The 17,676-nt window shown below is 40.4% G+C and overlaps 1 protein-coding gene across 8 annotated transcripts in view; it reads right to left on the bottom strand.

Annotated features, from left to right (window-relative positions):
* Positions 1-17,676, bottom strand: part of arhgap33 (Rho GTPase activating protein 33) — a 47,025-nt gene extending 29,349 nt beyond the window's left edge. For 2 of the 8 annotated variants that reach the window (XM_058376099.1, XM_058376102.1), the window contains exons 1-2: positions 17,517-17,676; positions 4,101-4,169 (exon numbers count right to left, since the gene is read on the bottom strand). In XM_058376099.1, the coding sequence (XP_058232082.1) occupies positions 4,101-4,169; positions 17,517-17,535 (88 nt within the window). In that variant the 5' untranslated portion in view covers positions 17,536-17,676. Of the gene's footprint in view, positions 1-4,100; positions 4,170-15,558; positions 16,183-17,516 lie in introns of those variants that run through there. The other 6 variants (XM_058376101.1, XM_058376103.1, XM_058376104.1 and 3 more) reach the window with 6 other exon arrangements.

Below are 17,676 nucleotides of genomic sequence, written 5' to 3'. Positions count from 1 at the left end.
CTCTTTTCTCAGCCTTCATTGCCCAACCAGAGCAGGAACAGAGGATATGATCAAATCTAGCTGGCACCTGCAACTCTTACCAAAATACATGGTATAGGGAAGCAAAGAGGTTTGCAAATGTACAGTGAGCAGACAATGGTGTAAACATGTTTACTCCAAGACAATCTGCCATGCTCTAATAAGCTTAACACCTGAGTACTGCTATGGAGAGGCATGGAAGCTGGGTTCAGTCGTACCGTGCCAAAGTTCTCGGAAACCTGCTTGAGTTTGAACGGTTTGTGTCATTATCGATACAACAATACAATATAATTATCAAGCAGAAATCAGGTTAAAAAGATGTCAAGTTGGGAAAATCAGCATGAGAGAAGCCAGGTGTCATGTCCAGAGAAATAGGTTCACTAACCAGAAAGAGACAACCAAAAAAGGAGCACGACAGCCTTTAGCCGACAAGTTCGGCAATATATTCTCATTTATTTCTGCATTAACACACTTAACAAGCTGTACATTATAAGCTACTACTTTTTTAGACATGATTTCCAGGCAATCAAAACATAGGCCTGGGCAACACACTGGGCTTTCCAGTTGACTGGGTATCAATAATCAATACACCAATCCAAACATACCTCTGAGGCAAACATCTAATATTGACTAGTTAGTTTGGTCGTCATGGTCCTAATGTGTAAGCAGAGTCTCTGCAATTTTTATAGCATAATGATGGAAGATATCACTACATTCATATCCTTGGTAACCTTGGATATAGTTAGTAAAGTCTTCTGTAGATTGATCTACTCTAAATAAATAAACCACAACAGTACAAAGCCATTTTTTACCAGCATGCCAGACTTTGGTGTAAGCAGGCATCCTGCAGTACGTGCAGTAACTCCACACCCGTCCACTGTGGCTAGCTCGGGTTTCTCTGTCAGGGCTTTGTGGTACAGTGGATTACAGGAATGTGTCTTCACTAACCAGCTGCTTTTCATGGAGCTAAACCGCCGCAAAACAAAACACTAACTGTATTGAAGACCGGGGCCTTATAATCAGCCAATATGCATATGCCAGATCATATTCGTTACACACGATTGTCCATATAAAAGGTAGAAATGCCACCTTTATGAACACAGGAAGAATTTAGCCCACATTGCACCAGCATAAGAACGCTACAAAACATGCTTCATGTCTGAATAGCATCGATAACTAGAAATCTGTACGATTTAACCAGCTAGAGATTTCTGCTGGAATAAGCTTTGTTGAGAACAATGGCTAAAATTTCATAATACTAATCAAACATCACTTTTTAGTCTTCATTAATATTAATCGGACACTATCTACTACCACTGCCAATCCACCACACCATAACACTAAACAGAGAAATCCTAATGGTCCTAGAGTGGTACCTTGGACATCCCTTTCTTCTTGAACATTTTGAAGTCTGAAGCCAAAGGTCAGAAACGGTGTCCAGAATCGCAGAGTCATCCACATTCTGTTGTCATCTCGTCATACATCTCCTCCATTGTTACAGTATGAATGATCCTACATTACCGGAGGCAAAGCCGTACACCGTTTCTATGTAATGCCATAACGGCTGAGCTTTTACTTCTTTCCAAATGCTTCGTTTTCCTTCGCTTGCTCCTCGTTGCCGTCACCGATGCACGCCCAGGCACCTGTTGAATATTTGATGCGATGAAGTGCGATCTGAACTGGGGTCAATGCCACAATTGTAGCTCCTCAGCTGCTCTGGGTGAAATGAGGTGGAGTTGCTCGTATGACACTTTCCTTGCTGCCGAATTCGACATTTCTATACGTTCAGAACGTCTGGAGACCCTTCAATCGAATGCAGAAAAAGTTCTCATCCCGCAATAAGCCAGATCTCATTCGAGATCCCTGGAAAATGGTGCTCTGTGACCTTCTGGAAGTGGGATAGGTCTGGTATTACCACCTTTTCTGATCTTATAATACAAATGTGAGCAGATTTTTTTGTGGGACACCAACTACCGGTCTTCAACAATACTGTAACACTCAACAAGGTGAACTATTCAAACACAACTCTCCTGACAGAAGGATTAACAGAATAAGGTATGTTTAAGAGTACATTTAAGAGCACAACTACAGATTGGCATAGATAAAATCGACTAGTGGGTTGGTCAGATTTGTAATTAACAGACCTGAAGACTCTGATATGTGTGAGCTACAATTAAGTTAAAGTGTTGAAGCCCATTTATATTAATTAGTCAGAAGCCATAACATCATGGCTTTGACTATAGTGCTTGTTCTAATATGCTTGGTTCTTTTTGTAAAAATTCTCCCTTGTCAATCACAATGACCGTAACCAAACGTGGGCATGCGAGAGCTCACGTATGAAGAAGAGAGAGATTTCCTCCGAAAAGATGTAGATGCTGGCTTTACATGTGTTGGTGGAAGTACAGGATTTCTCCACCTTCCCTGACTCGTACGATAAAGTGTAGGAACAGGCAAGACCAAAAAGTTATGATGTTATATAATAAGGATAAAACCTAGAACATAGTGTTCTTTACATAGAAAATTACCAATATTTTCCGTAAATTACGAAAGAGAATGTAAAAAAAATTTTGTTGGGGAAATTTTTACCACAGTTCTTAATAAACAAGTCAGCAACATGCACCATTTCACTTTCAATCTTTAGTCCTGTACTGCAGCGAATGTTCAAGCTGCTCAACTTCCCACTATTAAACCACTTCCATTCAATGATCAACAGAAACCTTTGCCTAGAAGAAACAAGGAAGCACTCTGGTGCTACATATGAATAAGGTTTTAAATCCTCAAAATGAGAAGATGCTAATACTGCCATAGGACAACTGTACATTCTGGAGGGATTAGACGGCACACTGCATGAGCACAAGCACAAAAAACACACACAGACGACACACAAGTGACAAACATGCGCACACACACACACACACACACACACACACGTACATATACAAATATGTGGTGACAACATGCACATGAACAGGCATGGGCAGAACTGGGTTCAAATTTCAGAGAGTGACAGCAAGTGAACCTTAATCAATATGAGTCACTATAGCATCATAAATTCATGAGTATTATTAGTTTAGGGACGAAATCAGTAACTAACATTAGGAATGACAAAAGAGTGTGTCAGTATTCCAGATAATTTCTTGTGAAAAGTTCGTTGGAATGAATGTTTCAGAAATTGCAATAGCGGAGAGTAACCGCAAAGCTGGTGGGATACTAAAGGAAAAAGACAGATTTAGATGTGCGATAACTTTATTCTGAATCAGAAATGGTCACATTTTCAGGGAGAAAAAGGGTAAAATTCGAGGGAAGACTCATTCCGTTTTCTTAATTTCTTTCATCTTACCAAAATAATAAACCAACACAACCTACGGCACTACCGGACATGCCTAAAACGACAATCTTAACAAAAAAATTGTAACACAAAATTGCGAGACGGTGAAAGACTGGTGTGCTCTCTACCTAAATAATTAAGGCCTCTTCTATGTGTCTTACTGAGCAAAGAGCTCACTATCCCACCACAAACCTCAAGAATTCACAGGTCAGAAATCATCTAGATTAACTCGAGCAAAGTAACACAGCTACATCCTGCATCCTTTTCTGCTTCAGTGAATTTCTTCTTCTCTCTGCTGTTTACACTGCTGCTTAATCTGAAAAATGTTAGCTTTAGTCGTCTCCCATATCCCCGTAGTGGCAAAATTCTAGAAGCTACAGCTAAACCACGAATGCTGGCACATCTTCATTGCTTTTAAATGCCAACCAGCGCTCTTAAATTTTTGTGCTATTAAGTAGATTCTGCTTACAATTTCTCCAGCGTGGTCCAATAATGAGGATTGTGTGTTGCCGGGACTTTGGTTGCTTTTTCGTTTCAAGTATACCACCAGCTTTTTTGAGCACCAAATTGAATTTTGTAACATATTGGGCTACTTTAACCGCTATCTTTTTACTTCATCACCAATATAGTGGAGAATGAGCAGAAGAGCAGAGGTCTGTCTAAATTCGGTTCAGTTGCTGATCAGTGTGATTTGTGAGCTGTTGAACCCCAGCCTGCTTTCATGGAGTACAGTTGAAGAGGAAGGTATACTTACCAGACATTTCTGTCAGGCTCATTGTTCGAATAAACACGGCGCATTTCCGAACCCAGTGGGGTCCTGACACTTGGCACAAAAAAGGGAGAATAAAGGCCATTTTAATGCCATGGTTCTGACTGAGTGATCAAGTGTAAAGACAAAAGCCAAAAGCTGGAGCCATCAACCTTCAAGCAGACATCCCTTACGGCAATGAAAATAAATGACACAGTAAAACCAGACATGTATCATTCTGCTGAGTGTGACACAGCTCTTACAATGAAATGGCATCATAAGGAACAGATAACAGGAAATGTTCAGAGGTCACATACACCCAGGGCTGAAAGTCTTGCTCCTGATAAGAGACCACAAGTAAACAAATGGCTACATAAAGGAGTAATTATGAGGAAAAAAAATCGAATCCACGCAGATCTACGTAGTGATGTAGAGAGATGTCGGCTATAAACCGTGTGCTGTCTGGTTTCTGGTGCTGCATGACCTACTGTTATAAAAATCTGCAAGTACATTATGATACTAAAAGCCATAAAGGCCTTTCAATCCTTATAGCCTTGAAACATTTCCGTTTTATTACTTATATACATACGGTGCAATGCAGAAAATCCAAATATAGTTCAAGAGCTCTAGTTACTGTTCACAACAAACATCAAGATGGGGGAAAATATGATCTCGATGAATTTGACCATGGCGTGTTTGTTGGTGCCCGAAAGACTGGTTTGAGTATTTCAAAAACTGCTGACGTCCTGGGAATTTACACAGAATGATGTAGGGAAAAAAAACAACCTCCAAGACATTCAGTGAGAAGCAGTTCTGTGGGTGGAAACACCTTGATGATGAGAGAGGTCATAGCAGAATGACCAGACTGGTAAAATAACTCATATGACCACTCTTTACAACCGTGATGAGCAGAAAAGCACCTCAGAACACACAATATGCTGAATCTCTTACAACAGAGGAAGTGGCTTGTGAACCAGTCAAGAACAGGAATCTGACTTGCACACCAAATTTAAAAGAACTTATTTAAAGATGATGACTGGTCAGTTTCAGAAGTTTTGCGTGAACATTAAGTGAAGCTCTTGACCTGTATATGCAGGATTATATACATTGTGCTGCCGCTTGGATTGGATTAATGCGTGAATCTTAAGGTGTTCCTGATTAATATAAGTGGACAATAACTCTAAAAAGCAAACAGCACAGAGAGATCGGTTTCTTTTTAGTTTGGATGACTGAATTTGTTGGTCATAAACTTTTATAACTTTGGTATTTTGCTAGCTCTAACGTAAAACTTGTAACTCAAGTACAAAATCAAAGGAAAAAGAAGAAACGTTGCTCTCCGTGAGTAAAGGACACAAATGAACTTTAGTACAGTTGAAGCTATATATTACTGAAACATCTTTTTAAATAATGCATCATACAGGGCTGGGTTACACTTCCTTAATGACGACAGATTATAAATGTTTTGAGGAAATCTTGTAAACAACAACAACAATCGATAACTAATAAAAAAAAAACGGGTGGGGTCAAAACGACATTATCATCACAATAAACTTGAAGATCAGAGTCAAGGCTCATTGATGCACGTGAGGAGTGAAGGCTGGCCCGTGTGATCCGATCCAACAGACGAGCTACTGCTGCTCAAATTGCTGAAGAAGTTAATGCTGGTTCCGATAGAAAGGTGTCAGAATACACAGTGCATCACAGTTTGTTGCATGTGGTCAGGATGCCCAGGTGGTCATAATGTTATGCCTGGTTGGTGTATAATCATTATTATAATGCTGCACTGGGCTGCTTTACCTTCTCAAAATAAAAGATTTTTCAACATGCAATATATTAATTTTTGCTTTTTAATTTCGAATTCATCCATCTTAGAATATATATTGAGAGTAAGGCAGGCTTGATTAGTGGTTTTCGGTCTGCATTAGACTCTTAAGCTTCCTAACAAAATAGTGCCTGGAAGTTTTTTTCCAGGATAAACAATAATTTTCCTCAATAAATAAGTACAGTTTTAATTCAAAATGATTAAAAAAAATAATTAGCATCTTAGCCTCTTTGAGTGAAAGTGGAAGACGACACAGTAAAGTAAGCAGACACTTGTAATCAAGGTTGGAATCAGACGGCTCGGGGAGGAGGGGTGGGGTCCGTGAGGAATTCTCTGGTATGGGGAGTATGCTGCCTCCTTGGCAATGTGTCAGGATGAAGAGCATATTTTCGCAGGAAAGGCTTCTGGTCTCTTGGAAAGCAGCAGTGGGTTCAGCTGCATAAATATGGATTCCCATCCCACCATCTCAGTCTTAAAAAACAAACTTATTTGATTAAAAAATTAAAAAAAAAAAAAAAAAAAGTTAAATAACAAACATAAGTAACATAGGGTTTTGTTACTGTGGGGGAAAAAAAGGGTCATAATATACATATGCTGGGCCTGTGCTAGTATTTGTTTAACACTATAGCAAAAATAAATAAATAAATAAATAAATTAAATTAAATTAAATTAAATTAAATTAAATTAAATTAAATTAAATTAAATTAATAAGTAATAATTTCACAGAAACATACATTTACAATTCAACTGGTTTAACTTTGTTTATTATTATTATTATTATCATCATCATCATCATCATCATCACTAAAACACAGATTGCCAGATAACACAAACAAAACATTACAAGTGACTTTATTTACTTCAGGCCATTTCTTTCATAAAGAACGTTTAACGCTTTAATGTTTAATTGCTCAATGCTCGCATAACCGAAGTGTCTTAATCGTTAACATACTACCACAGAACTCTGAATCAATTCTGTTCTACACCTGTGTGCTAGCAGACGTAGTGTCGTGTTCTTCAGGTCACATATAAAGACCATATTTGGTCTAGATTTCTTATTTTCACAGTGAGGTGACAGTATGTCATGCTAGCAGTAAAGCACCGGATACCCTTTATATAGCTTCATGTTCCTGAATCTGGAAGGATTAGTGAACATAATGGGATGTTGAAAAGAGTCGCATGTGCCACAGCATGAAGATGCTTTTGGAAAGAAAAATAAAGGATATGTGCTACAGTTTCAACAATCAGATCAGATGAAATCTTTTATTTTGTGAAGATTAATAGGAAGTGGTATGCTTTAGCGAAGAGCCCTGCTTATCCTGTGAATGAAAACTGTGAATGATCTGTAATCTGCTTGTCTCAGGCGCCTGGGCTAGTGATATGTCCGCTCCTGCACATAGTGTTGGTCGTTCATGCAAGTCAGTCGGGGGTAATTTGGTTAAAGAACGACAGTGGTGATACATACAGAAGTGGCTTAATATAGAAGAGGCCTGCTGTCAGGGCATCTACCATCATGTGGGCTGCATCTCTATAGAAACCACACAGGCTTTAGCCACAAAAAGCCTGCATGCAAGCGTGTGCTTAACAAACCGAACAAACACTTCTCGCAGTAACATTACAAATGAGCTCGTTGCAATATGCAGAGAACACAAATATGTCAAACCTGATGTATTTATAGACGTTATCTCACTATGTGGTAGGGACACATGGTATTGTCCATGCCTGTGGATGTGGAGAAAAGTGTGCACAATACCGTTTCATCCATGCACATTTGTTGTCTGCCAACCAAACCCCCTTGACCTCTCTCCAATTAGCCTTGACAGATCGGCGGCATTGAGCTTATCTACGCACAACTTCACAAAACATATAAACTTGCATTTCACTCTGTCACTATCTTACAGTCAACATTTTTAACCAAGACGCTGATGACTGCTTGGTTACGGTTTGCTCCATAACAAAGATTTAGGATCTAGACAAAGACACGACAAATCCCCATCAATAACAGTGTCTAATTAAGCTGGAGTGCGCTATTATGATTATTTTCCCCTCCCAGTCGGTGTCCTGGTCTCACCCCGAAACAGAACAAAAGACAAGGCACCCAAGCAGAACTAGAAATAGGTTATTGTTAACTGTCTTTTAGGGTCATCGTAACGGATTAGAAACCCTACACATAAAGCTTTGCCATCTTTGTGGAATTTGAAGGGTTCTGTCAAATTACTCCTAAAAAGCTATGTTAACATTTATGCTAGCTGCAGCATTATATAGACGTTCACAAGAAAAGTAAACGAATTAATGCAGAAGTGGACAAATCAGAAACCTGGACGTGCGGGACAAGCAGATTTCCCAATAAGTAGCAACCATAAAAAGAAAGAAAACTTTACCCGATTTGACCATGTTGAATAACTTAAGGTAGTAATTAGTGCACTTGTAAACTTTAATGTAATTTGCTGTGCAACACACGTTGAGGCCGTAGCTACAGCACACACTGCTTGTTCAGAATCTCGCCGCCTGCTGCACTACACACATTGACAGTTTTGCAATAAAGCAGACAGCAAAACGTCTAGGGGAATTCATTAGCATGCTCAGACGGCAGACCATTTTTTCATAATCAGGAAGCCACAAACATGTCGAAACACTGACACACAGTACTGCAATTCTGAGAAGTCGAAAGTCAAAGTATTATGAACAGCACAGGATTTCTGAGATTATGAAACCTGTGTAATGGCCGCTAGGGATTAGGGTAACTGTTTAACTGGTTTAATCCTTGTTTAAAAATCCACAATGAGCCTAACTTTATTTGGACGCGGTCACAAACTCACTGAGGATTGCACAATGGCTTCAAACTGAAACGATCCATTTTCTAAACCTTGTCAGAGCAGGACTATTATGTACCCATTTGTTACTTTTAGTCTGTATTAATGCACTTAACTAGCTAACTTGACACACATTATTACATTAGCTCCATTCTTTAGACTATTCAGTTTCTAGGCAACCAAAACATGAACCTGGACAAGCACACTAAAGCTTTCACTTGCCCGGTGGGCTAGCTAATAAATTTATGATTTCACCCTTGATGATTTCCTCTGTTTTGAAAGAAAAGTGGATGAGAAGCAACCCCCATAGTCTTTTTCTCCCATTTTGGGTCCCCCCCCCCATTTCCTACCCTCCAGGATGGAAGAACTGGTTCAAAGACAGTGTTGAATCTTTTCATGTGTCTCTGTTCTCCCCCTAGCCCTCCACCCCTCAATCATAGTTTAGGCCACAATGAAGTGAATGAAATGAATGACAGTGCAGGAAGAGTGAACTGTGAATGGTGCATCATGGGAGCACTGTGGGAGTATGCGTGTGGGGCAAAATGTTGACGAACTCGTGAGTTGCCAAGTACACCAGCAGAGGTGAGAAGTAGCTAGCACCAGGGCAATGCTAGCTTGAAGTTTAAGGTGCAGTGTTAAATTTCCATTGCTGCCAGAGAGCCACTGCTGGGTCCTAGATCCTTGAATCTTGGATAACTTGGATTGTATCTTGAAGTAATTTTGAAGTAGCTTGTCACTGTTTATATCCCACATATCGTTAAAGCAGTGAATATCCTCTGTACCTTAGGAGATACAGGTTTTTCATTGATACATGCTCTGATGACACTGCTTCGGACATCAGTCTCTTTCATGAAGTCCTGTAACTGTTTGGTTTCATCCCACAGTTTTCCAAAGGCCTTCAACCTTCCATGGAACAAAGCAGACCTTGGCCTTCCCATTCACCCATGGCTTCTGAAAGCCCTGGGAACCTCCCCTCCCTCCGCTGGATACTTCCCCAAGCCTCTTCTTTAGAAACCCACCCATCCCCCAGTTTTCGAACTCTCATTCAAGGATCCACCACTGATATTATGGATATGTCCCCGAACATCTCATGGCCATCACTACACTCCGACCCATGTGATGAGGATCCCTGCTGCAAAGACAAAACCCTCAGTAGCCACTGCTCAAGGCCAAGAGGATCAGTGGCCGGGAGTCGCAAAGCTTAAAAAGTGGGGGACCAACCACAGCCACCGGGGTTGGACTTTTATAGGGTCATACTTAGCGCAAGCATTCCGGATGAGGGTCTCTTGGAAACTGTGCTCCCACAGTGCCACATCCCACCCCCACGTTCCCCCCTTTGCTAAACACCCTGTCCTGCTTTCTATGAAGGGGCAGGAAAGACAGAGAGTCATGGGCAGCATACTAAACACTGCATCCCAGCTGGGGCTACATGAGAGCAGAGAAGAAAAGGGGAGGGGAAAAGGGGAGGATGGAGGGGAAAATACAGAAAAGCAAAGAATCAGAGTGAAAGACGTTCACTAAGTAATGGAGGAGTTAGGCAAGGTGCGTATCTGAGGAAGCCTGCGACTAAGGAGGGGGAAAAAAGGACGGGAAATAAAGACGAGAGAACGAGAGCGTCTTTTGGCCGAGTTGCTGGATGATGTGGTTGCTCTGAAGGGTGGGGGTGGCTGCAGGAATGATGCCACTCCGAGAGCGCTTGTGCTGGCACCGCGTGATGTGGGCACAAGTTCAAAGCAGCTGTTTCTATAGGAGCGGCTCACACTTCAGACCCTGCCATGTAGGTGCGAATGGAAAATGGGTGATGTGAGAGAAATGCGCAAAACCCCCCAAAAAATGAAAGCGTAGCCAAGTCCAGTCAGCAGAATTTATTTAGATAAACGTTAAAAGGTCATCAAAAACTTGCATTCATTTGTGAGAATTCTGGGAGAAGAGCTCTTGAGGATTTGTGAGATCTAAAATAAACTCATTGGTAAATCTAGCACAGAAGAATCAAGTTTTGGGTTTTCTGGGCAGTGTTGTCGTGGCAACACGGAGCTAAAACTACATACAAACTAATGCAGTCCTCTTCAAAGACTGTTTTTATAAGCTTGCTGCTTGCTTTATGTGATTTTTACCCTCTAGGATATGCATTATTAATCAGGAGGCGAGCGCTGCTCTGACTCGAACCTTGCTGACCCACAAAAATTCATTAAAATAGAAGAACAAAGGAGGAAACTTCCTCTCCGTCTTCCAAGCAGAAAGAAGAAACCAGCCGAATGAAGACATCTGTAGTTTTAGATGTTGACTCTGGAATAAAATCTCATTTTCAGAGTTAACGATGAAAAGGCTTCAGACTGCAAAAATCCTGTTTTATAGCCACCTTCACCGAGACTTTTTTCACGGAATAGAGCAGGAGACAAACCCGACTTATTGCATTTTCTGCGCTAGGAAGGATTCAGCGATTGTGGCCGAAGGAACAATGTGGTTCAGTTACCATGTAACGCTAGCTAGCTAGCTAATTTGCTTTTTGCAAATATTAAGCACGACAACATATTTAGAAAATAAGGTGTGACTAGTAAAGTAGCAGTATTCAAAATGGGTTTTTCAGGAAAATGAGACCTGCCTTGTTGTTTTCTTGCTTCTCACCAGACTTTTACAGTTAAACAAGTTCGCCCTGACAAACCTGAAGTAAAATTAATTTGCGAATGGAAGTAGATTCCTTTTTGGTGTTGGATTCCCGCAACCTTTCCCCGTTCGAGTTGAATGGCTTTTATGGGAGGCAAATTTTATTGTGTTTGGTGCGCTTAAGCGTGCTACTGCAATGGAAATTCAATTAAAATTAAGGCAAGGTGTGTTCTTTATAATAGAGTGATTTGCCTCCATGTGACAGAGAGAGAGAGAGAGAGAGAGAGAGGGAGACAGAGAAAGAGAGAGACAGCGAGGGTGGTGAGATGAGGGTTGATGAGGCATAATGGTGGCTCATCGACTAAATAAGCCCCGACTTTGACCCGAGGGAGCAGTGTGAGCTCTCGGGCTGGGAAAGAGGTCAAAGACGCAGCTGGGGCTTCCGTCACCCTCTATGAGCTGCTGGAGCTAATCACACCCTACCTGACTCCACTTAAAAATCAACCCATCATTGTCTTGGATGAACCACATGACACAGCTCAGTTTTGCGTCGTCTAATATACAATGCTCAGGACTGAAACCCTCTTCTTGAGGGTCTTCTTGAGGGTCTACACGAAACTCCTTATTTATATGAAAGCTTTTTGTCTCCAATCTCAGGTGACCAGATGTACTGAGATGCAGCGCTTTGGGAAATTCAGCAAATAAGTTATACATGGCAAAAATCTTGTGCAAAAACTAATAAACCAGTGTTCCTGCTTTAAAAACCTTTTTCCCCCAAAAAATAAGCCAATTAATTAATTAATTATTTTTGTTATTAAAGCATTTTTATTTCTAGTTTAAAATCTGATATTTTAAAATCACTTAAAAAATTAACAAAAATTTCACCGAATCAACAATTACAAACCTTTTTATTTATTAATTAACAATTAATATTAAAAATTAATATGTATTAATATACATAATTAATGTAACTACCAGTGGAGCTACTATCAAAGAAAATAAATCAATTCAATTCCTTTTCACAAAATTCAATAATGTTATGATTGTTGTACTTTGTTTGGAGAAGTGGGCGTGGCTAAAGGTTACTTAATACTAAGGTTAATGAATACTTCTGTATCAGGAAGTTTTGCTGTATATCTTTGTTTAGAACTGATATCCCAGGTTATTTTCAACACCCTGCACCTTCATGGTATAGGCAAGGTGAAGCCAAGAGCTTGCTATATAAGACAGATTGGTGCAAATGGGCAAGGATAAAATGATTTTAGTCACCATACATGTAAACAAAGAAACGTAAAGAAAAATAAACGGAGATAAGGGCTAGGAAGTATAGAAATGCGGCATGCGCCTGTGCTCGCTCGTATTCTCTCGCTTCATTTAGCATTTAGAGCTTATTTATGTAACTGCAACAACCCGAGTGGCGATGGATGATGAAAAGACAAATGTTACATAACAGACATTTCTGACTCACACAGGCTAACTTCTAAGGTCATACATGTGTAGCTGTGTGTGTACTGAGCTCGCATACTGACAGAAGACGTCGTTTTCTTTCCCCGCCAAAGCCGAAGCGTTCATGTACAAATGCGAAGGGGTCACTGGATTAAAGAGGAAGTCGTAATTTACAACCCAGGCCATAGATGTGACTGGTTCCCAATTACACTAATTATCGACAGGCAGCTATAAAAACACAACCCACGACGTGCATTGGTAAATGAAGTTAACACAGGTCGAGTTAAAGACCATCATGGTAGCCTTTCTGACAGTATTTCAGTGCGAATGAGAAGTGAATGAAATGAGAAGAGAAAGCCTTGGCCTTGCTTTGATACAGGGATAAAGCAGGGCTACTTTTCAGAAATGGACTACGTAAGACGCACTAAGGTACTTAGAAAGGCATCTGCCTGGGGGGGGGTGTATTGATCTTCAGATGATGGCCAGTTTCAAGAAAATGGAGCCAAAGCACTCGAAACAGCCTTGTGTCTTGGTGGCAGACACCACCTGAGACAGCTTATAAACTGAACCACGATGCTGTGTGAGTAATTAAACACCTCCACTGCTTACCGCTGACACCATGCCGGTGCAGAACTCATCCTTAGGAGGCCAGAAAAGGCAGCAGATGAACTGTGATCTATGAGAAGGCCCAAGCTCATGTTGTATATTCTAGGGGGTGTGATTTGAGTCCTTATGCTGATGTATTTGTTTTTGAAACAGGAAGACAGGGTAAGCCAATGTTTATGTTCTTATCAGCCAATAGTGCTCGAGATATGCCACGCCCCTGCCGAAGCAACAAAACCTGAGAAGTAGCTAAATATGAAGAAGTTTTACGAGCGCATTCCTTAACCGTTGAGGATTTCTCACTGTCCCCTTCATCAGACGCCAGTCGACGATATCCTTGTTGACAGATAGATGCTTTCGGTACACCTTTCACCCGAGGTTAAGCATCAGGTGATCAGCTTAAAGATATTCGATGATCATTAGAAGGCATCTGATATCTTAACGATAAATGAAAACAATAGTCCTGATGGAACAACCCCAATGGTGTATAAAGACAGAATCACTTCAAGTTGGAAAAAATACTCCACTAACGGGTTCCTGTCAAGTAATGCCAACACAAAAGGTGGCTGGAAATGTAAACAGTGTTAGGGGCAATACCTGATCCTGGGGAAGTACATAGTATCTCAGCTAGAGAGCATTTCTGTAATGAACACTACACTAGTAACGGATGAGTCATAAATTTCGTTGTTGTTTTCCTAGAAGTGAAGAACTATAAAATTAAGAGATGATATCATATCACCTTTCCCCCGATAACAATACTATACTGAAACCTTGAGTATCGGCCAATACCGATACCTATCCAAAGTTTCTTTTCTTTCTCCAAAAATGTTGTCTTTTTAATTCAGATAAACTCTTACACTCAGGCCTACATGATACATCTAATCATTACAATACATTATAAAACTATAAATATCTTTAAAAACCACCCCTAGTCTCTTTATAAGTAAACGTTTCCAGTACTTTCCAAATCCAATTCCCATCTTTGCCATTTGTTACAGGATCACCTTGAAGTCCTCCTTTTCCTTTTTCTCTGATATCTGAGCCACCATTTTTTTTTTTTTTTTTTGCCAGCATCAACCCAATACTGATCCTGGGTATTGGATTGATACCAGAACGAACAAGGTTAAAGCGAGGCAACTATTTCTTTTTTGTATCATTTTCTCGATATTGTATTGGTGTAAGGGACCGAGGCAAATAACCAATTCACACCTATACGAGGCTAGGCGAGTGAGTTTAGAAGGGCCATTTTGCAATACATCAGAATATTCTGACCAAATAAAAAGTTACACACAAGATCAGGCACCAGATTTCCAAAGAAATATCACGATTTGTTTTATTAGCGTACTATGTGCTTTAAAAAAAAAAAAAAAAAAAAACAGGAGTCAGACATGACCGTCTGTAGTGTATGATCAATCCGGATCCAATACGGGACTCCCACAAAAGCGCAAAACTAATGGTGCCTTTCGACAAGGACGGCGCAGTTTGCTCGTCTGATGTTTCTTCTTTGTAGCCTACGTTTGCCTTGGCTTTATTTCCAGGCCAGTGTATATATCCAGTGGAACTGGCTGATCTACTAGCTCTGAGCAAACCGTTCACAGGGCAAACATCCGCCTGTTATGGACGCATTCCCAGAACATCAGCATCACCTGAAAGCATCTATCCAAACCCGGAAAACATGACAAAAAAAAAAAACCCAATGGTGCCACCATGCTTATATCTTTGGAGACTGTGTTGTGATGACTTGATTCAGAGAGATATGGTATTGCTGTTAGAGCACCAGACCATATGAAAGATGTGGAGGAATCAAAACAATGGAAGCATGTGTCCACACACACACACACACACACACACTAAATAATAAAGGGAGGGGCTCTGAGACCATCACCTAGGCTTTGTGTTCAAGCATCAGATTAAGGACAAAACCCAGTGTGCTAGAAGCATGCACAGTCTCGCTGGTTAACTGGCAACACGAGCAACAATCCGATCTTGTCTTCGTGGACACAAAGCCTCAAACCCAGTTTGGATTAGCAAGCTAACTCAGACGTCAAGTTGAGTGGTCTCCTTAACAACCGCCGGCTCGTGCGTCTCGTCCCAACTGGGTTCCTATGTAACCGCTGTATGTTAACCAGAGCTGAAGGAAACAAACACACACACACACACACACACACACACTTACCACCATTCCGGGATCCAGATCAGAGAGCTGCGAGCTGAGGACCTCTGCTTTCAAATCAACGCGTTTGTCTGTAGATAACGGTCCACGGTACGATCGCGAAGCCCCTTCTTTGCCTGACGACATGAATCGAAGTTTTTTAGCCTTACATTGTGATCTTTCCAAAACGTCTGCAATAACTCGTACCGAGACGAAGCGACCGCTATCTGGAAACGCGGAGGGAGGAGGAGGAGGAAGAGGAGGCGGAATGAGCGAAAAGGAGGCGAGGCGAAACGCCTGTTCAGTGTGGAAACGGCATGGGAGCTTTAGTACTTCCTTAAACAATCCCACGCGGCTGTGAAACTGGCTTTCCTACGAGGAACTCACTGGACTATTTGCCATTTTCCCCGCGGTCACTGCATAGTTACAGCATAGGTCTCCCTGCCCATGTGAGCCGCGAGCTCCAAGCGTTCTCATCCTTCGCGTCTAAACACACGAACCAATGAGGGGAAAGCTTGGGGGTCTGTTAGACGCTGCCAAGGAAGCTCCCGCGGGGGGGGGCCACGCCGTACACCGTTCCGTTGTGTTCCACGATAGTCCAGATGACACACGCAGAAATGATCCATCTGATACACATATCGCCTTTACTCAGAACAGCACTCAGGGTGCGCTTTGAGTGTAGTTTTATTTTCCGTAAAACAATCCCAACAGCTACCCCCCCTCCCTTGTTTTCCAGAATGGCTCGTTCCGTGAAGTGTCCAGTCGGACAAAAGGAATCCAGGCGCGCGGCTCTCTCAGCGCGGGGCGGAGGGATGAGGATGAGGATGAGGTTGAGGATGTTCTCTCACTAGTGGTCGGCATTTTGGATACTTCACACTCCTACACCTAGACCCGTCTATATGTATTTTTTTGTTTTGTTTTGTTATCTTGTTAAAGTAACAAACACAAACTACTCGTATTAATAAAACATTAATAGTAGCCCTTAAGGTGACATCACGTCTTTAGAAATAAATAAATATTATGAATAAAATAAATAATGCGTGGATTCAACTTATTAAGGATGATGCATGGAAGGAGATAATACATTCATGGCCATTTTGTAGAATGAGACAATGAGAATGAGACAAGAATGAGATAATTGAGTCATGGGCATGACTTGGTAGTGCATGAAAACAATATATAATTAAATCATAGGCACATTTTAGTGAGTGGGAACAAGAGAACTTAATTACTAGACTCATTGCAATTTATCTCGTGCACACACACACACACACACACACACACACACACATATATATATATATATGTATATATACACACACATATATCATATATATATATATATATATATACACACACACACACACACATATATATATATATATATATATATATATATATATACGTATTTGATATTTTTTATTATAAAACTATACATTTTTATTTTATAACTTGTTATTATATTTTCTATTATAGTTGTATTTATAAATATATTATTAAATTTATTATTATTAAATATAATTATAATTATTATTATAATTTTTTATATGACGGTTTTCGTGGCGGTTATCGATTTCTTCAGATCGTCACTTCTCCATTTTCTAGTGCTGCACCACTGAGACATGTGCCTGCATATTTCTTTCTTTGACAATAGAGCATGAATAAAGTAAGAGAAAATAAAAAAAAAATAAAGTTTTTTTGTTGCACATCTAAAAAGAAAGAAAGAAAAAATAAAAAAAAAAATCCTGTGTGATGTTCAAAAAAATAAATATTCAGTCTATCCTTGGTTCAAGTGATGCGCGTCTTGAAGCAAGGGGAAATATTCCATGAACATATAAATATATATACATTTAGATGAGTTAAAATAAACAGTTTGAAAAGATGCAAAAGCTCAACCTTCTAGTGTAAGCGTAATGAATTCAGATAGAAACACAAGCTGAGATAGATCAAGTATATAAAGAAGCTGTGATGATAAATCCTACCAGTCCCCCTTCTCTGCATCCTGGATATTATGGTGTGTTTGCGTTCTGCTCGGTAACTGTTGTCAAAAGTCGCTTCATACTAAAGCAAAAGTGGACTCTGAAATTAGGAAATGAGGCTTTTTCAAAACACATGATCTGATTTCATGCATGTCTGGCAGGG

This window comes from Hemibagrus wyckioides, linkage group LG23 (genome assembly GCF_019097595.1).
Source record: "Hemibagrus wyckioides isolate EC202008001 linkage group LG23, SWU_Hwy_1.0, whole genome shotgun sequence".
In the NCBI taxonomy this organism is placed as follows: domain Eukaryota; kingdom Metazoa; phylum Chordata; class Actinopteri; order Siluriformes; family Bagridae; genus Hemibagrus; species Hemibagrus wyckioides.
Note: the sequence above shows the minus strand (reverse complement) of the source record. Positions and strands in the feature narration are given on the sequence as shown.